General features: G+C 70.9%; 1 protein-coding gene across 1 annotated transcript; it reads left to right on the top strand.

Moving 5' to 3' along the window:
• Positions 1-1,321: 1,321 nt before the first annotated feature.
• On the top strand, positions 1,322-18,079 carry FASN (fatty acid synthase). The gene is made up of 42 exons (XM_016163842.2): positions 1,322-1,513; positions 3,120-3,254; positions 3,741-3,893; positions 4,932-5,105; positions 5,189-5,389; positions 5,505-5,627; positions 5,729-5,844; positions 5,917-6,051; positions 6,467-6,929; positions 7,012-7,199; positions 7,313-7,502; positions 8,002-8,096; positions 8,209-8,343; positions 8,446-8,649; positions 8,750-8,865; positions 9,095-9,267; positions 9,345-9,536; positions 9,608-9,688; positions 9,816-10,004; positions 10,159-10,338; positions 10,419-10,619; positions 11,154-11,458; positions 11,608-12,000; positions 12,077-12,241; positions 12,313-12,431; positions 12,510-12,664; positions 12,768-12,971; positions 13,090-13,240; positions 13,320-13,498; positions 13,585-13,704; positions 13,882-14,004; positions 14,098-14,321; positions 14,395-14,596; positions 14,728-14,879; positions 14,986-15,077; positions 15,214-15,365; positions 15,494-15,739; positions 15,914-16,102; positions 16,384-16,611; positions 16,717-16,934; positions 17,014-17,112; positions 17,205-18,079. Exons 2-42 carry the CDS (start codon positions 3,128-3,130, stop codon positions 17,592-17,594), a joined length of 7,542 nt encoding a protein of 2,513 aa, XP_016019328.2. The 5' UTR covers positions 1,322-1,513; positions 3,120-3,127; the 3' UTR covers positions 17,595-18,079.
• The last annotated feature ends 1,355 nt before the right edge of the window (positions 18,080-19,434 follow it).

Raw genomic sequence — 19,434 nt, 5'->3', positions numbered from 1 at the left:
GCACACAGCGGGACTGGCACTTGGGAGCTGCCTGCTGCAGGTCCCGTGCTGTGTGGTGGCTCCTGCCTCACCCTATGCATCTGTACTGGTGAACACACGGGCCTGGGGACAGCCTCCCTACGGGCTGGAACAGCTCGTCCTGGACTCGGGGCTTCCGGGAGAGAGACAATGCCAGTCACTCTGCAGCAAGCTGGAGCAGCTTGGGGGAGGGGGGAGGGGGGTCGCGGCCCTCCTCCGTTTCCGGCATCGCCCCTTCAACTGAGGCATGCTCATGTGACTTCCTTTAGCTAAGTGGAGAGTCACTTTCTGTAGACCCACTTCAGAGCCCAAGAGCGAGCCCCCCACGCGCCCTCTGGGGTGCAAGTCCGGGGTCTTTCTGCCCAGCCGAACCGGCCGCTCCTGCCCTCCTTCCGCCCTGCGGGACTCAGGAGCCCCAGGGAGCGGCGGGGCAGGGAGTTGTAAGTTCGGCGACCGTTTGAGCAGAATTAGGAGGGCGCGCCGGCGAGTCAGACGCAGAGCAGAGGCTCCGCCGGTGCGCGTGAGCGCGCGTGGGTGCGAGCGGCCACGTGCGCGCGCAGGTGCCTCTGCCTAGGAAGGCTCCTTTGTTCGAATCACACCAAGCGGTGCCGGTGCAGAGCCCGCTCGCCAGATGGCCGCGCGTCCCCTCCCCGCGGCCGGCTCGGAGGAGCCGTAGGTGCGCCCGCTCGGCCCCGGCCCGGCCCCGGAGGCATCCGCCCGGGTCTCTGCGCCGGCCCCGCGGAGCGAAACGGCCGGACGGCGAGGACCAGGCCCGCTCCGCGATGACCGGCAGTAACCCCCGCGCGGGGCGCGCTCGGTCAGGTCAACGACCGCGCTCGCCCACGGCCGCGGGCTCAGGGCCAGGCCGGCCCATCACCCTATCACCTAGCAACGCCCACTCGCGCGCCGCCATTGGGCCGGCGCGTACGTCCCCGGCCCCCAATTGGCCGTGGAAGCGGAACGAGCCACGCCCCCGGCCGGCTCCTCTCAACCCAGACGCGGGGTCGAGCGTCTGCCCGCCCAGAGGTCCGTCCGGCCCCCAGTGTAGCCCCGGTGTGACCCCCCTCAGAGTGACCCAAACACGCCCCTTCCCGCTTCGCCCGCACGCCGCGCGCACGTGGCCCCCGCGGCCCCGGAGGCCCGGGCCGGGAGCGCCGCGTGCCCTCGGGGCGGGGAGCGGAAATCTGGGGCCATGCGGCGCGCCCCGCCCCGGCGCCCCCCCCGGGCGCGCTCCCGCGGAGGGTCGCGGCGCGCGGCATCACCCCACTGGCGGCGGCGCGCCGGGTCCCGGGGCGCAGCCCCGACGCTCATTGGCCTGGGCGGCGCAGCCAAGCTGTCAGCCCATGTGGCGTGTCCGCGCGGGGACGGCCGCGGTTAAATAGAGTCGGCGCCGGCCTAGAGGGAGCCAGAGAGACAGCAGCGGCCTCGTCGCCTCTTCCGCGCTCCATCCTCGCTCTCCGCCGCCCGCCCGCACCGCCGCCCGCGCCCAGACCAGGTACGAGCGGCGCGGTCGGGGCTGGGGCTGGGGCTCGGGGGTCGCGGCGGGGCCGGGGTGGGGGGCGCCGCGGGCCTGCGCCCTCCGGCCTGGCGCTCCGGCGGCGAGGGGCCACCCCACGAGGCCCGCCGGGGTCCCGCGGCCCGAGTCCCCGTTGGGCATGCGAGGCCCCGCGGAGGGCCCGGGCCGGGCGGCGGGGGACCAGCGCGCCGCGCCCCGGGCCGGGCGGGCCGGGTGGCGGACGGCGAGGGCCGGACGCCGCGGCGCGCCGCGAACAGCCATCTTGGTCTCCGGCGCGGCGGGCCGGCCGGCCGCGGACCCCCGAGCGCCGGCGGGAGCCCCCACCTCCCGGTGCGCGCCCGGCCTCTCGGCGCCCACGGAAGTCTGCGTGCGGGTCCGGGCCCCTGAGTCCCTCCGTCCGCAGCGCCCCTCTTGTCGGGCGCCGGGAGCCAAGGCCCGTCCGACCCCGGGGCCTTTCCAGCCAACCGGAGGGCGGGGACGAGGGCGGCTGGCGGAGGCGACGCTCCGGGGCCAGGTGAGCGACTGGCTTCCCCTCCACGTGGGCGCGGCCGGGAGCAGCTCCCGCCGGGCGCGGTGACCGCGCGGCTCGCTGGCCAGGCCGGGAGCGCTGCGGGGGTCTCCGCCCCCCCCCCCCCCGCCCGGGCCCCGCCGGACTCCGCGTGAATAGCAAGTAGGGGGAGAACAGAGCAGACGCTTTCTGGGCGCAGCGGCCGCCCCGCGCTGGTGCCTCTGGGCCGGCAAAGGGCTCTTTATTCAGCACCGAGGAGGGGGCCCCCTCCCTGGCAGCGCTGCGGGGACGCCGGGCCACCCAAGGAAGTGGCCGCTCTCCTCCGCTCTGCCCACCCTTGCTCAGAGGGACCTGGGAGGGCGCGGCCAGCATGTCCTCTGGTCACACACCCCGGGAGCCCCTGGAGCCTTGGCAGAAGTTGCTAGACCTCCTGCGTCTCGCCCCCCTCTCTCAGGAGCTGCACAGCAGCCCTGTCCTGGACCCACAGCCCTAGGGTGGTGGGGGTTCCCTCCTGAGGCCTTCGGGAATCAGGGCCCGGACGGTCAGGCAGGCCGTGTGGAGGTCGGCAGGCAGTCTTGAGGCACCTCACCTGCACAGGTGCGTGGCTCTGGGTTACTTGCCTGACACCTGACCAGGGAAGGTTCTCCAGGTCGGCCTGTTGCAGGGCAGAACCTTGGCACCCGTGGTGCCCCAGCGCGCCCCCTGGAGCCCCCCAGGTTGGAGCGTGGGGCCACGGAGGGCGGCTCGGGGTGCCGAGTCCGGGGCGGCCCCTCGGTGCGTGGTGGCGCCCCCCCCCCCCCCCCCCCCGCGCATCTTCGTGCCGTTTCTCCTCCAGCTGCTTGACTCACGGGGCCAGCTCTTAGCAGGCTGATGGCCGGTGGCCCCGGGGAGTGTGCAGAGCCCGCCGAGTGCTGGGCAGGCCCCCGGCATTAGGACTGTGGTGGGATGACTCCAGGCCCAGTGGGGAGTGGGGGCCGGCCGGGCCCTGCAGGGGGAGGCGGGAAGAGCCAGGGCAGAGGCCGGGTCTGAGAGGGACCAGCTCCGCGTGGGGGCGGGGCTGACCGTGCCGGCCCGCAGGGAGCAGCATGGAGGAGGTGGTGATTGCCGGCATGTCCGGGAAGCTGCCCGAGTCTGACAACTTGGAGGAGTTCTGGGCCAACCTGATCGGCGGCGTGGACATGGTGACCGACGATGACCGGCGGTGGAAACCCGGTGAGTGGGCGGCCGGCTCGGGGGGCCCGGAGGGCAGCCAGGGTGGGTGGCTCCCCGAGGTCCCAGCGCTGTGGGACGGGGCCGAGGAGAGGCCCAGCGGGCGAGCACTCCGCCGACCACCGCCGGCCCACGTGTCCCGAGGCCCACGGGCACCAGGCCCTCTCTGGGGAAGCCGGTTTGACACAGTCACGCCCAGCAGGCACTTCTGCGGGGCGGCTCTGCCTGGTGTGTGGGGTGTGAGTCAACAAGGTGGCCTGGCAGCCGGCCGCGCAGAGAGTCTGCAGCCAGGACGATGGTGGCCTGGAGGAGGCGGCTGTGCCGTGGGGCCACTGCAGGTGCCCAGTGGAGTCCATCCTTGGAAGCGGGGCTGGGGTCAAAGTCGGCCACACGCTGCCAAGCGGTGCCCAGGCGGGGCGGCACTGCCCGCCCTCCTGGGGGCGGCGTGAAGGCCCCGTCTCAGCAGCCCCCTGCCCGCCGTGCCTGCAGGGCTCTACGGCCTGCCCCGGCGCTCCGGCAAGCTGAAGGACCTGTCCAAGTTCGACGCGGCCTTCTTTGGCGTCCACGCTAAGCTGGCGCACACCATGGACCCTCAGCTTCGCCTGCTGCTGGAGGTCGCCTACGAGGCCATCGTGGATGCAGGTGGGTCATGGGGAGGCCATGGGCAACCTGGGGCCACAGCGTGACAGTGATGTTCCCACTCTTTTGCTCCTGAAAGCGGTGACATTCAGAGTGTAGCTGAGCAGAGACGGGGGGGAAGGGTGAGGGCAGTGGGGGGCTTAGGAGGCGTGGCCCCTTGGGCAGGGTGGGGTGTCACAGTCTCACCAGGTGTCCTGGCCCAGCCCTGAGGCCCCGGCTTGCTTCCTTCCGGTCAGATGGCTAACTTTGGGGTGAGGGCCAGTGTCGGGCCCCTAGGACTCCTGCCCTCCACTCTACCTGCTCTTGGCCAGGAGGCAGCTGTCCCTTGTCTTGGGACACAGGCCTGTCCTTGCTGCCTGTGGGAAGTGGTGGCTGGCTGGCCCTGTGGGGACCTTGGGGTCAACACCAAGCATGACAGGGCTGTGGACACGCACCCCTCTCAGGGGTAGGGAGGGGAGGCGCGCAAGTCCTATGGCCTCCCCAGTAGGTGGCGGTGGACACCTTCCCACTGCCCAGGCCCCAAACAGAGACCTTGGAGGCCGCTGCCTTGGGGCTGGCCAGAGTCCCTTCTTCTTTGATGTTTGGACACTCGGCCTTTGTCTCTTCCTATTTCTTATCTCTCCCATCCCAGGGCAGCCGCCCTTGGGGCCTGGGTGCCCACTGACCTTTTGGGCTGGCCAGAACCTGCTGGCAACACCGGGGGCCAGGGGAGTAGCCTGGGACAGTGCTGGCCTCTGTTTTCAGCACTGGCTGTCTCTGGCCACTGCCTGACCCAGAGCCTGGAGCCCTGCCTGGCCCCACCTTCCTGTACCCGCCCCCCTCCCCCCCACCCCAGTTCCTTGTGACCTGGTTACCTGTCTGCTCTTGCCCCACTTGGACTGGCCAGGGCTCCGCTCACTCTGCCTGGCCCTGCTCGGACCTCTAGTTTGGCCGAGATGGAGCTCGCTCCTCCCAGCCGCAGAGGCCGCCCCCTGAGGGCCAGGCGGTGGGCAGCGTGCGGCCCAGCGGGCCCAGCGACCAAGTCTGACTGTTGCCTCCTAGGCATCAACCCAGCCTCGCTCCGAGGGACACACACCGGCGTCTGGGTCGGCGTAAGTGGCTCTGAGGCTTCGGAGGCTCTGAGCCGAGACCCCGAAACCCTCCTGGGCTACAGCATGGTGGGCTGCCAGCGGGCCATGATGGCCAACCGCCTCTCCTTCTTCTTTGACTTCAAAGGTGGGTGCGCGCCGGGGGCCTCCCCGCCCCCCGGAGGGCCGCGGGCCCCAGGCTCACGGCCGCGCCCCGCGTCCCGCCCGTAGGGCCCAGCCTTTCCCTGGACACGGCCTGCTCGTCCAGCCTGCTGGCCCTGCACAACGCCTACCAGGCCATCCGCAGCGGCGAGTGCCCGGCGGCCCTGGTGGCCGGCATCAACTTGCTGCTCAAGCCCCACACGTCGCTGCAGTTCATGCGGCTGGGCATGCTCAGCGCCGAGGGCACCTGCAAGTCCTTCGACGACAAGGGTGAGGCGGTGGGCGGGCGGGGGCACCCGGGCAGCACCCCCACCCTGGCCCTGCGGGACACCGCCCGGCGTGGGGTCCGCCCAGCCCCTGAGCCCGCGGTGCTCTCTGCCCTCAGGCGACGGCTACTGCCGCTCAGAGGCTGTGGTGGCCGTCCTGCTGACCAAGAAGTCCCTGGCCCGGCGGGTGTACGCCACCATCCTGAGCACTGGCACCAACACCGATGGCTTCAAGGAGCAAGGTGGGCGGCCTGGAGTGGGCGGGGGGCCGTGGCGGCGGGGCCGTGGCGGGGGGCCGTGGCGGGGGGCCGGCGGGCGCTGTGCTGAGGCCGCTCTCCCACAGGCGTGACGTTCCCCTCGGGAGAGACTCAGGAGCAGCTCCTCCGCTCCCTGTACACAGCGGCCGGGGTGGACCCCACCTCCCTCGAGTACATCGAAGCCCACGGCACGGGCACCAAGGTGCGGCCCGCCCTGACCCCTCCTGCCCCCCACACCTGAGCCGCCAGGCACCCTGACCCGTGTCCTCCCCAGGTGGGCGACCCCCAGGAGCTGAACGGCATCGTCCGAGCCTTGTGTGCCTCCCGCAAGGACCCTCTGCTCGTGGGCTCCACCAAGTCTAACATGGGGCACCCAGAGCCCGCCTCGGGGCTGGCAGCGCTGGCCAAGGTGGGTGGCTGAGCCCGCCGGGGTCTCCTCGGCGAGCCCACTGGGCGGAGGCGGAACCCGCACATGGGTCCTGCGTCAGGCCGCAGGGCGCGCGCACGGCTGGGCCCCGGCTTGGCGGGTCGCACGTCCTGCCGACTGCTCGCCCTGCCTGGGGTGGGGGTGGAAATGGCTGGGGCGGCCCGTCGGGGGGCCGGGCTGCCGCCACTCAGGCTCCTGGCTGTTGGGGTCTCCCTGTGCTGCAGACGCCCTCGGCATCCTGAGCCACCTGTCTGCAGCTCTCGCCTGGGGCCTGGCTGGGGTCTGGCTGAGGGTCCACAGCCACTCACTCCTTCTGGGAGGTGGCGGGGGCTCGTGGCTTGCTGGTCGGCCCCCTGTGCTGTGACCTCAGGGAGTTCAGACTGCACCCCACCCACAGGTGCTGCTGTCCCTGGAGAACGGCGTCTGGGCCCCCAACCTGCACTTCCACAACCCGAACCCCGAGATCCCGGCGCTGCAGGACGGGCGGCTGCAGGTGGTGGACAAGCCCCGGCCGGTCCGTGGGGGCAACGTGGCCTTGAACTCCTTCGGCTTCGGCGGCTCCAACGTGCACGTCATCCTGCAGCCCAACCGGCGCCCGCCCGCGGCGCCCGCCCCACACGCCGCCCTGCCCCGCCTGCTGCTGGCCAGCGGGCGCACCCCCGAGGCCGCGCAGGCCCTGCTGGAGCAGGGCCAGCAGCACAGCCAGAACCTGGCTTTCGTGAGCATGCTGAACGACCTCGCGGTCACTGCGCCCAGCGCCATGCCCTTCCGCGGCTACGCCGTGCTGGGCGGGGGGGACGGCAGCCGGGAGGTCCAGCAGGTGCCCGTGGGCCAGCGCCCGGTGTGGTTCATCTGCTCCGGTGAGTCCCGCCCCTGGTGGTCCCGGGGTGCGGGGGAGGGGGGGCCTCTGGCTGCGCCGCTGAACACCCGTTGCTGGCACAGGGATGGGCTCGCAGTGGCGGGGCATGGGCCTCAGCCTGATGCGCCTGGCCTGCTTCCGGGACTCCATCCTCCGCGCCGACAAGGTCTTGAAGCCCTTCGGCGTGCAGGTGTCGGAGCTGCTGCTGAGCACCGAGGAGGCCACCTTCGATGACATCGTTAACACCTTCGTGAGCCTGACCACCATCCAGGTGTGCCCTCGGGGCCAGGGCCGGGGCGCCCGGTGGAGGGCGGAGGGCGGGCGCCTGGCGGGTGGTCGAGCATGGGCTGCTCAGCCCCGCGCCGGTGTGGCCTGTGCCCCCAGGTTGCCCTTATAGATGTGCTGATGACCCTGGGCCTGAAGCCGGATGGCATCATCGGGCACTCCCTCGGGGAGGTGGCCTGCGGCTATGCTGACGGCTGCCTGTCTCACGAGGAGACCATTCTCTGTGCCTACTGGAGGGGCCAGCTCATCAAGGAGGCTAGCGTCCCACCAGGGGCCATGGCGGCTGTGGGTAGGTGCTGCCTGGGACTCCCCGCCCCACGCCACCCTGGGGCCTCAGGCTCTCCCTGGGAGAGACAGAGGCAGGGGCCTGGGGGTGCTCGCCAGCCACCACCCTCAGACACAGCCCTGTGGCCTCCCTGCGCCTGAGGGCCTTAGTGCCGGGCATGCTCACCCACGGACATCGCAGCAAAGGCCAGTGTGGTTTTCACAGGATCTTGAGCTGAACTCGCGTGAGGACAAGAACCCACAGGACTTTGGATAGAGTCAGGGAATCGGGGGGACTCGCCTTGACTGCTCCCCTCCATTGGTGCTGGCCCCGATGGGCTGGGGGGCAGGTGGACGGCCCGAGGGCGGGGCGGGGCATGAGGCCGAGGCCTTGGGCAGAGCAGCCTGGGGTGCTGTGGTAATGATACCTTCGTGGGGAACGCACCCCGTAAAGGCGCAGCCCGGCAGCGGCCGGCCCCGCGCCCAGCTGCCGGGGCCCCCTCTGAGGCCACCCCCACCCGCAGGCCTGTCCTGGGAGGAGTGCCGGCAGCGCTGCCCGCCCGGAGTCGTGCCTGCCTGCCACAACTCCAAGGACACGGTGACCATCTCGGGACCTCAGGTGGGGGCCCGGAGCCGCGTCCCCAGCCCCCGCCCCGAGCGTCCCGGCGAGCTCTGCCTGGGGCCCCGCGCAGCCCAGGCATCAGCAGCCTCTGCCCGCCCCTCTGCCCCAGGCCGCGGTGGCAGAATTCGTGGCCCAGCTGAAGCAGGAGGATGTGTTCGCCAAGGAGGTGCGGACCGGCGGCCTGGCCTTCCACTCCTACTTCATGCAGGACGTCGCGCCCTCGCTGCTGCAGACGCTCAAGAAGGTGGGCCCGCGCCCCACGGGGCCGCCGGGGCGCCGCGCGCGCCCCACAGGGCCACCGGGGCACCGCGCGCGCCCGGCCTGACCCTGCGGGTGCTGTGCGCAGGTGATCCGGCAGCCGCGGCCCCGCTCTGCCCGCTGGCTCAGCACCTCTGTCCCCGAGGCCCAGTGGCAGAGCAGCCTGGCCCACTCCTGCTCGGCCGAGTACCACGTGAACAACCTGGTGAGCCCCGTGCTGTTCCAAGAGGCCCTGTGCCACGTGCCAGAGAAGGCCGTGGTGCTGGAGCTTGGCCCCCACGCCCTGCTACAGGTGAGTGCCGGGGGGGCCGGGCGGGGCGCGGGGTGTGCGGGGGCCTGGCCGGCTCAGGACGACGGTCAGGGAACACCCGGCCTGGCTGTGCCCCGCGCAGGCCATCCTGAAGAGGGCCCTGCCGTCCAGCTGCACCGTTGTCCCCCTGATGAAGAAGGAGCACCCCGACAACCTGCAGTTCTTCCTCAGCAACTTGGGCCGGGTCCACCTGGCAGGGTAGGTCCACGCCCCGCTCAGACCCCGCACTTCTCCTGGGCGAGGGGAGGCGTGGCCTCGAGACCGTCCCCAGGACAGGCGCCAGTGGGTGCTGAGCCACCGTCACAGCGGCCCCAAGCCTGTCTTGGCCGTCCCCAGGCCTTGGGGCAGATGGCGAGGGCCGCGTAGGACGAGGGTGGTCCAAGGCCGATCGTGCCCCTGACCCTCCGTCTCTCCACCCCGCCCCCAGCATCAACATCAACGCCAACAGCCTGTTCCCACCCGTGGAGTTCCCAACTGCCCGGGGGGTCCCCCTAATCTCCCCCCACATCAAGTGGGACCACAGAGAGACCTGGGACGTCCCCACCGCACAGGACTTCCCCACCGGCTCCAGCGGTGGGGGAGCCACTATCTACAACATCGGTGAGCCGGGCGCGTGGGTCGGAGGGCGGGGCGCCCCACGCCCCCCGGGCATCGGCACTGAGGCCTGTGTCGCGCAGACACCAGCCCCGAGTCCCCCGACCACTACCTGGTGGACCACTGCATCGACGGCCGCGTCCTCTTCCCTGCCACTGGCTACCTGTGCCTGGTCTGGAGGACGCTGGCGCGCACCCTGGGCCAAGACATGGAGCAGCTGCCCGTGGTGTTCGAGGACGTGACGCTGCACCAGGCCACCATCCTGCCCAAGACAGGTGAGGCAGGGCGACTGGGGGCCGCGCGGGGTGCCGGCGGCAGCCGCTGACCCTGAGCCTGCTGCCTGCAGAGACCGTGGCCCTGGAGGTGCGGCTCCTGGAAGCCTCCCACGCCTTCGAGGTCTCCGACAAAGGCAGCCTGATAGTGAGCGGTGAGCGGGCGCCCGGGGCTGTCGCGTCCCCGGGGCAGCTGGGGGGCCCACGGCGCGCGGCCCCTGGCTCGGCGCTGCCCGCCCTGAGGCCTTCCTGCCGTGCTCCCCCCCTCCCCCCCGTCCACAGGGAAGGTGTACCAGTGGGAGGACCCCGACCCCAAGCTCTTCAGCAGCCAAGGCGGCCCGGCCCCGCAGGCACCAGGAGACCCAGAGGCTGCGTCGCGCCTGGTCATGGCGGACGTGTACAAGGAGCTGCGGCTGTGCGGCTACGAATACGGCCCCCAGTTCCAGGGCATCCACGAGGCCAGCTTTGAAGGTGGGGTGCACCGCTCCCCACTTTGTGCTCGGGGGCGAGTCCTGGGGCAAGACGGGGCCCAGCCCGGTGCCCTGGCCCGGTGGAGGGAAGGCCGTTGTAGGTGTGGGCGCCCAGGGGTAGCCTGACCCAGCTGCGCCGGCCCCCTGCCCCACAGGCACCACAGCCAAGCTCCTGTGGAGGGACAACTGGGTGTCCTTCCTGGACACCATGCTGCAGCTGTCCCTCCTGGGCAGCACCGAGCGCACCCTGCGCCTGCCCACCCGCATCGCCGCCGTGCACATCGACCCCGCCGTCCACCGGCAGAAGCCGTACGCCCTGCAGGGCAAGACGCAAGGTAGCCTGGCCCCGCCCGCTCTGCGCCCCGCCCCGGCCCTGCGCCGGGCACGGCCCTCGCTCACCCGCCTGTGCCCGCAGTGGTCGACGCGGTGGTGGACAGGTGTCTGCAGACCATGGTGGCCGGGGGCATCCTCATCTCGCGGCTGTACTCCTCGGCAGCCCCGAGGCGCCAGCAGGAGCGGTCGCCCACCCTGGAGAAGTTCTGCTTCACGCCGTACTTGGAGGGCAAGTGCCTGGCCGAGAGCACAGCCCTGCAGCAGGAGCTGCAGGTGTGCCGAGGTGAGGCCTGCCCCCGGAGCCCCCTGTGAGCCCCCCGAGCCCCGCGCCCCCAGCAGGGCTGGTGCCGGCTGCTGCCACGCCCTTCCCTGGAGACCACCCCCCAGAGGGGGCCCGGTGCTCGGAGGTGGCAGGTCGGCGCCTCCCGGCTGCGTGCCCACCGGCAGCGCCCGCCGCGCCTAACGCTGCAGGTGTCCCTCTGCAGAAGGCTCATACCTGTGCCGGTGGGTGGGGATCTTGGGGGGCCGTCGGGGTCCTCAGGGCACTGGCTGCACCTCTTTGCCATCCCAGCCTTCGAGGGCACAGCAGCCTCTGCCCCGGGCCCGCCCAGCAGCCCCAGTGGTGGACGCCGCTTCCCGGGCCCAGACCGCACGGCCCACTCCACCTGTCGGCTTGTGCAGTGGGCAGGGCTGGGCGGCAGGCCCCAGGGGGACGGGCCGTGTGGGTCCTGTCAGCCCCCTCTCCCTGCCCTGTCTGGGGGCGGGAGCAGAGCCAGGCCGAGGTCCCCCCTTAGCGACTGTCACCCCATCTCCCCAGGGCTGGCACGAGCGCTACAGACCAAGGTGGCCCAGCAGGGGCTGAAGATGTTGGTGCCTGGGCTGGACGGGGCGCAGGCCCCCCGGGAGCCCCCAAAGCAGGGCCTGGCCCGGCTGCTGGCGGCGGCCTGCCAGCTGCAGCTGAACGGCAACCTGCAGCCGGAGCTGGGGCAGGTGCTGGCGCAGGAGAGGGCCCTGCTGCACACCGACCCCCTGCTCTGCGGCCTCCTGGACGCGCCGGCGCTGCGGGCCTGCGTGGACACCGCGCTGGAGAACATGGTCGGCCTCAAGATCAAGGTGGTGGAGGTGGGTGCCGAGCAGGCGTGGCGGGCCCCGACCCGGGGGCGGGTCAAGTGGGGTCCGGGGCGCCGCGGACGGCGCCGGTGGCCTTTCCGGCAGACGTCCACCCAGCCCCGGTGGGGACAGGCAGTCCAAGACCGTTCCCCCCGCCCCAGGTGCTGGCTGGTGACGGCCAGCTGTACTCCCGCGTCCCGGCCCTGCTCCGCATCCAGCCCTTGGTGCAGCTGGACTACACGGCCACCGACCGCCACCCACAGGCCCTGGAGTCTGCCCAGGCCAACCTGCAGCAGCACGGCGTGGCCCAGGCCCAGTGGGACCCTGCGGGCCCCGCCCCCAGCGGCCTGGGCCCAGCCGACCTGCTGGTGTCCAACTGCTGCATCTCCAGCCTCGGGGACGTGGCCACAGCACTCGGCAACATGGCGGCCACCCTCAAGGATGGTGGCTTCCTGCTGCTGCACACCCTGCTCCGAGGACACCCCCTCGGGGACACAGTCGCCTTCCTGACCTGCCCTGAGCCGCAGCCGGGAGGGCAGAGCCTCCTGACCCAGGTGCAGGGGAGGGGCCGGGCCTGGGGGAGGGGCCGGGGGGCCCGCCGGGCCCTGACCACCGCTGGCTGTCACGCAGGATGAGTGGGAGAGCATGTTTGCCAAGACGTCCCTGCACCTGGTGGCCCGGAAGAAATCTTTCTATGGCTCCGTGCTCTTCCTGTGCCGCCGGCTGGCCCCTCCGCAGAGCCCCATCTTCCTGCCCGTGGAAGACACCAGCTTCCAATGGGTGGACCCGCTGAAGGTCAGTCCCCGCGCGGCCAGCCGTGGGCCTCGGGGGCCTTCGCAGAAGCCAACCCTTTCTTCATCCTGCAGAACATTCTCTCCGCCGACTCTTCCCAGCCTGTGTGGCTGACCGCAGTTGGCTGCACCACCTCGGGTGTCGTGGGCATGGTCACCTGTCTTCGCAAGGAGTTTGGTGGACACCGGGTCCGGTGAGAGACGCCGCCAAGCTATGCCCTCCCCGCCCCCGCCCCCGCCCCGCGGCCGCTCACCGCTCCGCCTGCCCACAGGTGCATCCTGCTGTCCAACCTCAGCAGCACGGCCCCCGTCCCCAAGATGGACCCGAGCTCCGCGGAGCTGCAGAAGGTGCTGCAGGGGGACCTGGTGATGAACGTGTACCGGGACGGGGCCTGGGGGGCCTTCCGCCACTACTCCCTGGAGCATGGTGAGCGCTCGCCCAGCCCCTCGCCATGCGGTGGGTGTGGGGGAGACAGAGGCCCCCCAGGGTTGCAGGGGGCCCCACGGCAGCCTCACGTCCTGTCACCCAGACCAGCCGGAGGAGCAGACAGAGCACGCCTTCGTCAACGTCCTCGCCCAAGGGGACCTCTCCTCCATCCGCTGGGTGTGCTCGCCGCTGCGCCACGCCCCGGCCCCCGGGCCCGGCTCCCACCTCTGCACCATCTACTACGCGTCCCTCAACTTCCGGGACATCATGCTGGCCACGGGCAAGCTGTCCCCTGACGCCATCCCAGGTGCGGGCAGCGTGCGGCGGGGCAGGGGCCCCCGGCTCAGGGCCCGGGGTGGGCGGGGCCTCGACATGGTGCTTGGGGTCCAGGAGGCCCCCATGCCTCAGCCGCCATCTGCCCCCAGGGAAATGGGCCAACCGGGACTGCATGCTGGGCATGGAGTTCTCCGGCCGCGACGCCAGCGGCAAGCGCGTGATGGGGCTGGTGCCCGCCAAAGGCCTGGCCACCTCCGTCATGGTCTCTCAGGACTTCGTGTGGGATGTGCCCTCCAGCTGGTGAGTCAGGCGGCGAGCCTGGGCCCCCGCACGGATACGGCGGGGGCTGGGCCTGAGCCGACCCTTGCACTGCCTGCAGGACCCTGGAGGAGGCGGCCTCGGTCCCCGTCGTCTACACCACTGCCTACTACTCGCTGGTGGTGCGCGGGCGCATGCAGCGTGGGGAGACGGTGCTGATCCACTCGGGCTCGGGCGGCGTGGGCCAGGCCGCCATCGCCATTGCCCTCAGCCTGGGCTGCCGCGTCTTCACCACCGTGGGTGAGCCAACCAGCCCTTCCCGGGGCCCGGGGCTGCCCGGCTGGCCCTGCAGCCTGGCTCACCGGCCTGGGCCTCCCTCCTACCAGGCTCGGCCGAAAAGCAGGCGTACCTCCAGGCCCGGTTCCCCCAGCTCAATGACACCAGCTTCGCCAACTCGCGGGACACGTCCTTCGAGCAGCACGTGCTGAGGCACACGGATGGTAAAGGTGCGTGGCCCGAGAACCCCCGTCCCCCAACGCCCGCCATCCGCCCCCGGGGCCCCTCCTCGCTGGCTGAGCTGGAGGAGGCCCGGCCCAGCCCAGGACAGGGTCCGGCGGGTGGGCCTGGTGCTGGCAGGCCAGGCAGTGGCCGGGACCACAAGGGCCCTCGTGTCCCCCTGCCAGGCGTGGACCTGGTATTGAACTCTCTGGCGGAGGAGAAGCTGCAGGCTAGCGTGCGGTGCCTGGCCCAGCACGGCCGCTTCCTGGAGATCGGCAAATTCGACCTCTCCAACAACCACCCGCTGGGTGAGGCGCAGCCGGCGGCTGGGGGTGGGGGGCGCACGGGCCGGGGTGCGGCGGGGGCCGGCAGTGCTGAGCCCCTGCCCTGCGCCGGCACAGGCATGGCCATCTTCCTGAAGAACGTGACCTTCCACGGGATCCTGCTGGACGCACTGTTCGACGAGTCCAGCACCAGCTGGCGGGAGGTGGCGGCGCTGCTGCGGGCGGGCATTCGCGACGGCGTGGTGCGGCCCCTCAAGTGCACCGTGTTCCCCAAGGCCCAGGTGGAGGACGCCTTCCGCTACATGGCGCAGGGCAAGCACATCGGCAAAGTGGTGATCCAGGTGAGGGGGCCCCCCGGGCGCCCGGGCTCGCAGCCCGTGGGCGGTGCGTGAGCGGCTGCCGCCCGTGCTGCAGGTGCGCGAGGAGGAGCAGGAGGCCGTGGTGCGGGGGCCCAAGCCCAGCCCGATGCCGGCCGTGTCCAGGACTTTCTGCCCAGCGCACAAGAGCTACATCATCACGGGTGGCCTGGGCGGCTTCGGCCTGGAGCTGGCCCACTGGCTCATGCAGCGAGGGGCCCAGAAGCTCGTGCTGACCTCCCGCTCTGGAATCCGCACAGGTGAGTGGGCGTGAGGGCCGGTGCAGCAGGAGGGATGCCGGGCAGGCCCCAGCCTGGCGAGCCCCCCGGGGAACCCCAGCTGGGCGCCCAGAATCCCAGCCTGCCCGACCCCACTGCCCCGTGTCCTGCAGGCTACCAGGCCAAGCAGGTCCGCGAGTGGAGGCGCCAGGGGGTGCACGTGCTCGTGTCCACCAGCAACGCCAGCACGCTGGACGGGGCCCGGAGCCTCATTGCTGAGGCCACGAAGCTCGGGCCTGTCGGCGGTGTCTTCAACCTGGCCATGGTGAGTGCAGCTCAGAGGAGGCTGGTGCGGCCGCCCAGGGCGACTGCTCTCGCCGGGCCCCAGGGCCCCAGGGCGGGGACAGGCACTGAGCACCCCTCGCCCCCAGGTCCTGAGAGATGCCGCGCTGGAAAACCAGACGCCCGAGCAATTCCAGGACGTCAGCAAGCCCAAGTACAGCGGCACGCTGAACCTGGACAGGTGGGTGCCCGGCCCACGCGCCTGGAGGGCAGTGGCTGCGGGTCCCCTGCCACGGCCCCCCTGCCACCCCCACCGCCTTCCAGGGCCCAGGCAGGCAGACGCAGCCCGGGCCAGGATGTGACTCCGTTGTCCACAGGGTGACCCGGGAGGCGTGCCCTGAGCTGGACTACTTCGTGGCCTTCTCCTCCGTGAGCTGCGGGCGGGGCAACGCTGGCCAGACCAACTACGGCTTTGCCAACTCCACCATGGAGCGCATCTGCGAGCAGCGCCGGCACGACGGCCTCCCAGGTGCCTGCCGCCCCGGCCCCGCCCACCGACCGGCCCCGCCCACCGACCGGCCCCGCCCACTGCCCCGCCCGCTCCGGCCCCGGGCCGCTCACTGCGCCCCTACTCAGCCCCGCGCTCCCTGCCCACAGGCCTCAGTGTGCAGTGGGGCGCCATCGGCGACGTGGGCATCGTGCTGGAAGCCATGGGCAGCAACGACACGGTCGTGGGTGGCACGCTCCCGCAGCGGATCGTGTCCTGCCTGAGCGTGCTGGATCTCTTCCTGAGCCTGCCCCACCCCGTCCTGAGCAGCTTCGTGCTGGCTGAGCAGACGGCCACAGCCTACGGAGATGGCGAGGGCCAGCGGGACCTGGTGAAGGCCGTGGCGCACGTCCTGGGTGAGGAGGCACGCTGTGCCCGGGCCGCAGTCAGTCTCCCTGGCTCTGCTACCATGGGGAGAGGCGCGGGGTCTGCAGAGCGGGGTGAGGGCTGCGTGCCGGGGCGACGGAGCCCGGCCACCCCCCAGGCCACTGCCCTCCCCTCCCGATGGCCGACCGAGCGCCTCTCCCCAGGCATCCGGGACTTGGCCACAGTCAACATGGACAGCTCACTGGTGGACCTGGGCCTGGACTCGCTCATGGGCGTGGAGGTGCGGCAGATCCTGGAGCGGGAGCACGACCTGGCCATGCCCATGCGCAACATCCGGCAGCTCACGCTGCGGAAGCTGCAGGAGCTGACTTCACAGGCGGGCTCGGCCAACGGTGAGTGCAGGACGGGGGTCCCAGGGCAGCCTCTCCAGGTCTCGGTGTGTGTCCCAGGAGCAGCTGGCCTAGGGGCAGCCGGCCCCCAGGTCAGTGCTTGTCATCTGGCCCTCCCTGAACACTCGGCGGTCCCAGTCAGTACCCGCGCCCTGCTCCCGACCGGGCCAGCAGCAGCCCGAGTCAGGTGTGAGTGCGTGTGCACGCGTGTGCACTCGTGTGCCCGTCTGTGTGCAGGCGTCCTGTGCACCCTGGCCCTCCTCAGCACCGGCTCCTCTCCACAGAGCCGGCAGCCCCCACACCCAAGACCAGTCCTGCCAAGAAGCAGACCCAGGTGAACCTGAGCGCCCTGCTGGTGAACCCCGAGGGCCCCACCTTGATGCGGCTCAACTCGGTGCAGAGCTCCGAGCGGCCGCTGTTCCTTGTGCACCCCATTGAGGGCTCCGTCACTGTCTTCCACGGTCTGGCCACCAAGCTCAGCATCCCCACCTATGGCCTGCAGTGCACCAAAGGTACAGCAGGGTCTTGTGGGGCTGCTGTCCCCTGGGACAGGGCGACAGGCCTGCCTGCGGGGCGCCCGGCCGCCTGCCCTCAGCGGCGCCTCTTGCCATCCGCAGCTGCACCCCTGGACAGCATCCAGAGCCTGGCCGCCTACTACATCAAGTGCATCAGGCAGGTGCAGCCTGAGGGGCCCTACCGGATCGCCGGCTACTCCTACGGGGCCTGCGTGGCCTTTGAGATGTGCTCACAGCTGCAGCAGCAGAACCCCGCCCCCACGCACAACAGCCTCTTCCTGTTCGACGGCTCGCACAACTTCGTGCTGGCACACACGCAGGTGAGCCCGAGCCCGGCCCCAGCCCCGGCCCCGGCCCCGGCCCGGCCGCTGGCCACAGTGTCCTCTTCTCCCTTCGCAGAGCTACCGAGCGAAGATGACGTCAGGCGGCGAGGGGGAGGTGGAGACCCAGGTCATGTTCTTCTTCCTGCAGCAGTTCATCGACGTGGAGTACAGCAAGGTTAGGCCCGGGGCCGGCGGGGGTCCCGTGGCCGGCGGGGGTCCCGGGGCCGGCGGGGCCGGGGCGCAGGCGCTCAGAGTCCCGTCCCGCAGGTGGCGGAGGTGCTGATGCCACTGGCGGACCTGGAGGCCCGCGTGGCGACCACGGTGGACATGATCCTGCGCAGCCACGTGGGCCTGGACCGCCAGACCCTGGTCTTCGCCGCGCGCTCCTTCTACTACAAGCTGCGCGCGGCCGAGCAGTACACGCCGCGGGCCACCTACCACGGCAGCGTGACTCTGCTGCGCGCCAAGGTGGGCAACATGCACAGCGAGGGCCTGGGCACCGACTACAACCTGTCACAGGTGTGCGACGGCAGGGTGTCCGTGCACACCGTCGAGGGCGACCACCGCACGCTGCTGGAGGGCCAAGGCCTGGAGACCATCCTCGGCGTCATCCACAGCACCCTGGCCGAGCCCCGCGTCAGCGTGCGGGAGGGCTAGCCGTCCCCGCCTCCCTGGGGCCAGGGGGGTCCTGCAGGTGGGACCCCAGCCCGCACCCCGCACTGCTGCCAGTAGCCACCCGCTAGAAGTAGGACTGACCCCGCGGCCACCCCCGCATGACCACCTCGGCCTCACCTCCCGCACGGACACGGGCCGGGGCCTCGCCGCTGACTTGGAGACCTGCCCTGGCCTGTGAAGAGTCCGCCGGGCCGCGGGCCGCGAGCCCACCCCCCCGGGGCACCGCGTGGGGCCCGCGCGGCCCACTCATCTTGGTTTGGATTCTATTTATTGCGTCTCCAGGAGCCGCAGCAGCCACGTGGCCCGGTGGAGCCGGCGGCGCCTGAGCCTGGCCCGGCCGTGATGCAAGCCCGTGGCAGAGCAGCGGGCGCTGGGCACCCACCTGTGTTTTCTGTGTGTTTTACAAGAAACATGATTCGAATGGCTGCTCAGATTTTGGAATTTATTAGAGCTGTCAGTTCAAAGAATCCAGTCTGCGCCTGTTTCATTTCTACACCAGCCGGTAGAAACACTGCTGAGCTGGGCCTTTCACGACAAGACCGCTCCCTGACCAGCCCTGTCACGGCCGAGTCCTGGGAGTCTGGAGGGGTCCTTCTCTGCTCTCCGCTGCCCTCTAGCCTGGTTCCCGGGCACACAGGAGGGGGCGTGGCAGTGGCCCACTGCCGGGAGCAGTCTGGACAAGCCCTGGCGGCTGCAGGCCAACTGCAAAGGGTGTGGGGTGGGGCCACCAACAACCAGGAGACAGTTGCCCAGTCTAGGAGGTGCATCGGAAGGAGTCAGCTGGCCGCAGCTGCCGGGATTTGGGCACCTCTTGCCAGAACCCCTATCCCTTAGGGGAGCCTCGGGTCTTCTCCCCAGGCCTTTGGCTGATTGGGGGTCTCCTGTCCACATTATTGAGAATGATCTCTAGTTGAGGTCAGCCGATTGGAGGTGAACCACATGGCGAAGCGCTTTCACAGCAACACCTAGACTAGTGTTTGCAAAACTGGCCAAGTTCAACGTGAGACTGACCATCACGAGGGTTTAAGCAAAGGAGAGGAGGGAGGGTCAGGGAAGGGAAGCGGGCGAAGAGCCCGAGAGCCAGGGGTCGGTGGGCACAGAGCAGGGACCTGCTGGAAGGGGCCTCCGGGTGGACGGCAGGAGGTGCACTGCAGCACAGAGAGCTACAGGGCCCAGGACCACACACGGGGTGGGGCTTCCACACGAGGGGGGGACACAGCTCCGTCCAGAGCGCGGGACCCGCGTGGCCATTACCCCAAACCCGACAGACTGCGAGAGAGCTGCCAGGAGCCATGTCTCAGGCGCAGATCACGAACAAAACCCGAGCGACCGCACCACGTGCCGTGGCAAAGGGTCACGCTCCGCGACCGGAGGCGGCGCGTCCCGGGAGGGCAAAGCTGCCTGACGTTTGGGCGTCGGCCAGCGACACTCACCGCGTCAGCGTCAGCAAAGGACAGAGTCGGGGTGCACAGGCGCACGCTCGGTCGCGGGCAAATGTGCAGCCATGATCACGCTTCACACGCCAATGGGAGGTGAAAGGGTGAGGGCTTCCCCCTGAGACAGGACTCCAGGGTCACCCCTTCTGCGTGGCGGGCGTCCTAGCCAGCGCGGCTCATGGGTCAGGAGGGAGGAGAAGCGGCGACCACTGAGCTCGTCACGACGTGACCATGTAGAAACGCCGAGGGGACGGCCGGGCGACCTAGGAGGACCGCAGGGAGCCGGCTGTGATCACGCGCAAGGAGCGAACAAGCGGAAACTGACTGAAATCAACGCCACTTGGGATGCAGGGTCCAGGCGTGGCCGACCCAATGCCAGGCCGCGC

The sequence above is a fragment of the Rousettus aegyptiacus genome, unplaced genomic scaffold, assembly GCF_014176215.1.
Source record: "Rousettus aegyptiacus isolate mRouAeg1 unplaced genomic scaffold, mRouAeg1.p scaffold_m13_p_6, whole genome shotgun sequence".
Classification (NCBI taxonomy): Eukaryota; Metazoa; Chordata; class Mammalia; order Chiroptera; family Pteropodidae; genus Rousettus; species Rousettus aegyptiacus.
This window is presented reverse-complemented; position numbering and strand designations above follow the sequence as displayed.

Excerpts from the sequence above, each read along its gene's own strand:
- FASN (XM_016163842.2), top strand. The coding sequence starts at position 3,128 with ATGGAGGAGGTGGTGATTGCCGGCATGTCCGGGAAGCTGCCCGAGTCT. Across the intron at positions 7,503-8,001 it reads AGGGGCCATGGCGGCTGTGG|GCCTGTCCTGGGAGGAGTGC; the intron begins GTAGGTGCTGCC and ends CCCCACCCGCAG. Across the intron at positions 8,097-8,208 it reads TGACCATCTCGGGACCTCAG|GCCGCGGTGGCAGAATTCGT; the intron begins GTGGGGGCCCGG and ends CCTCTGCCCCAG.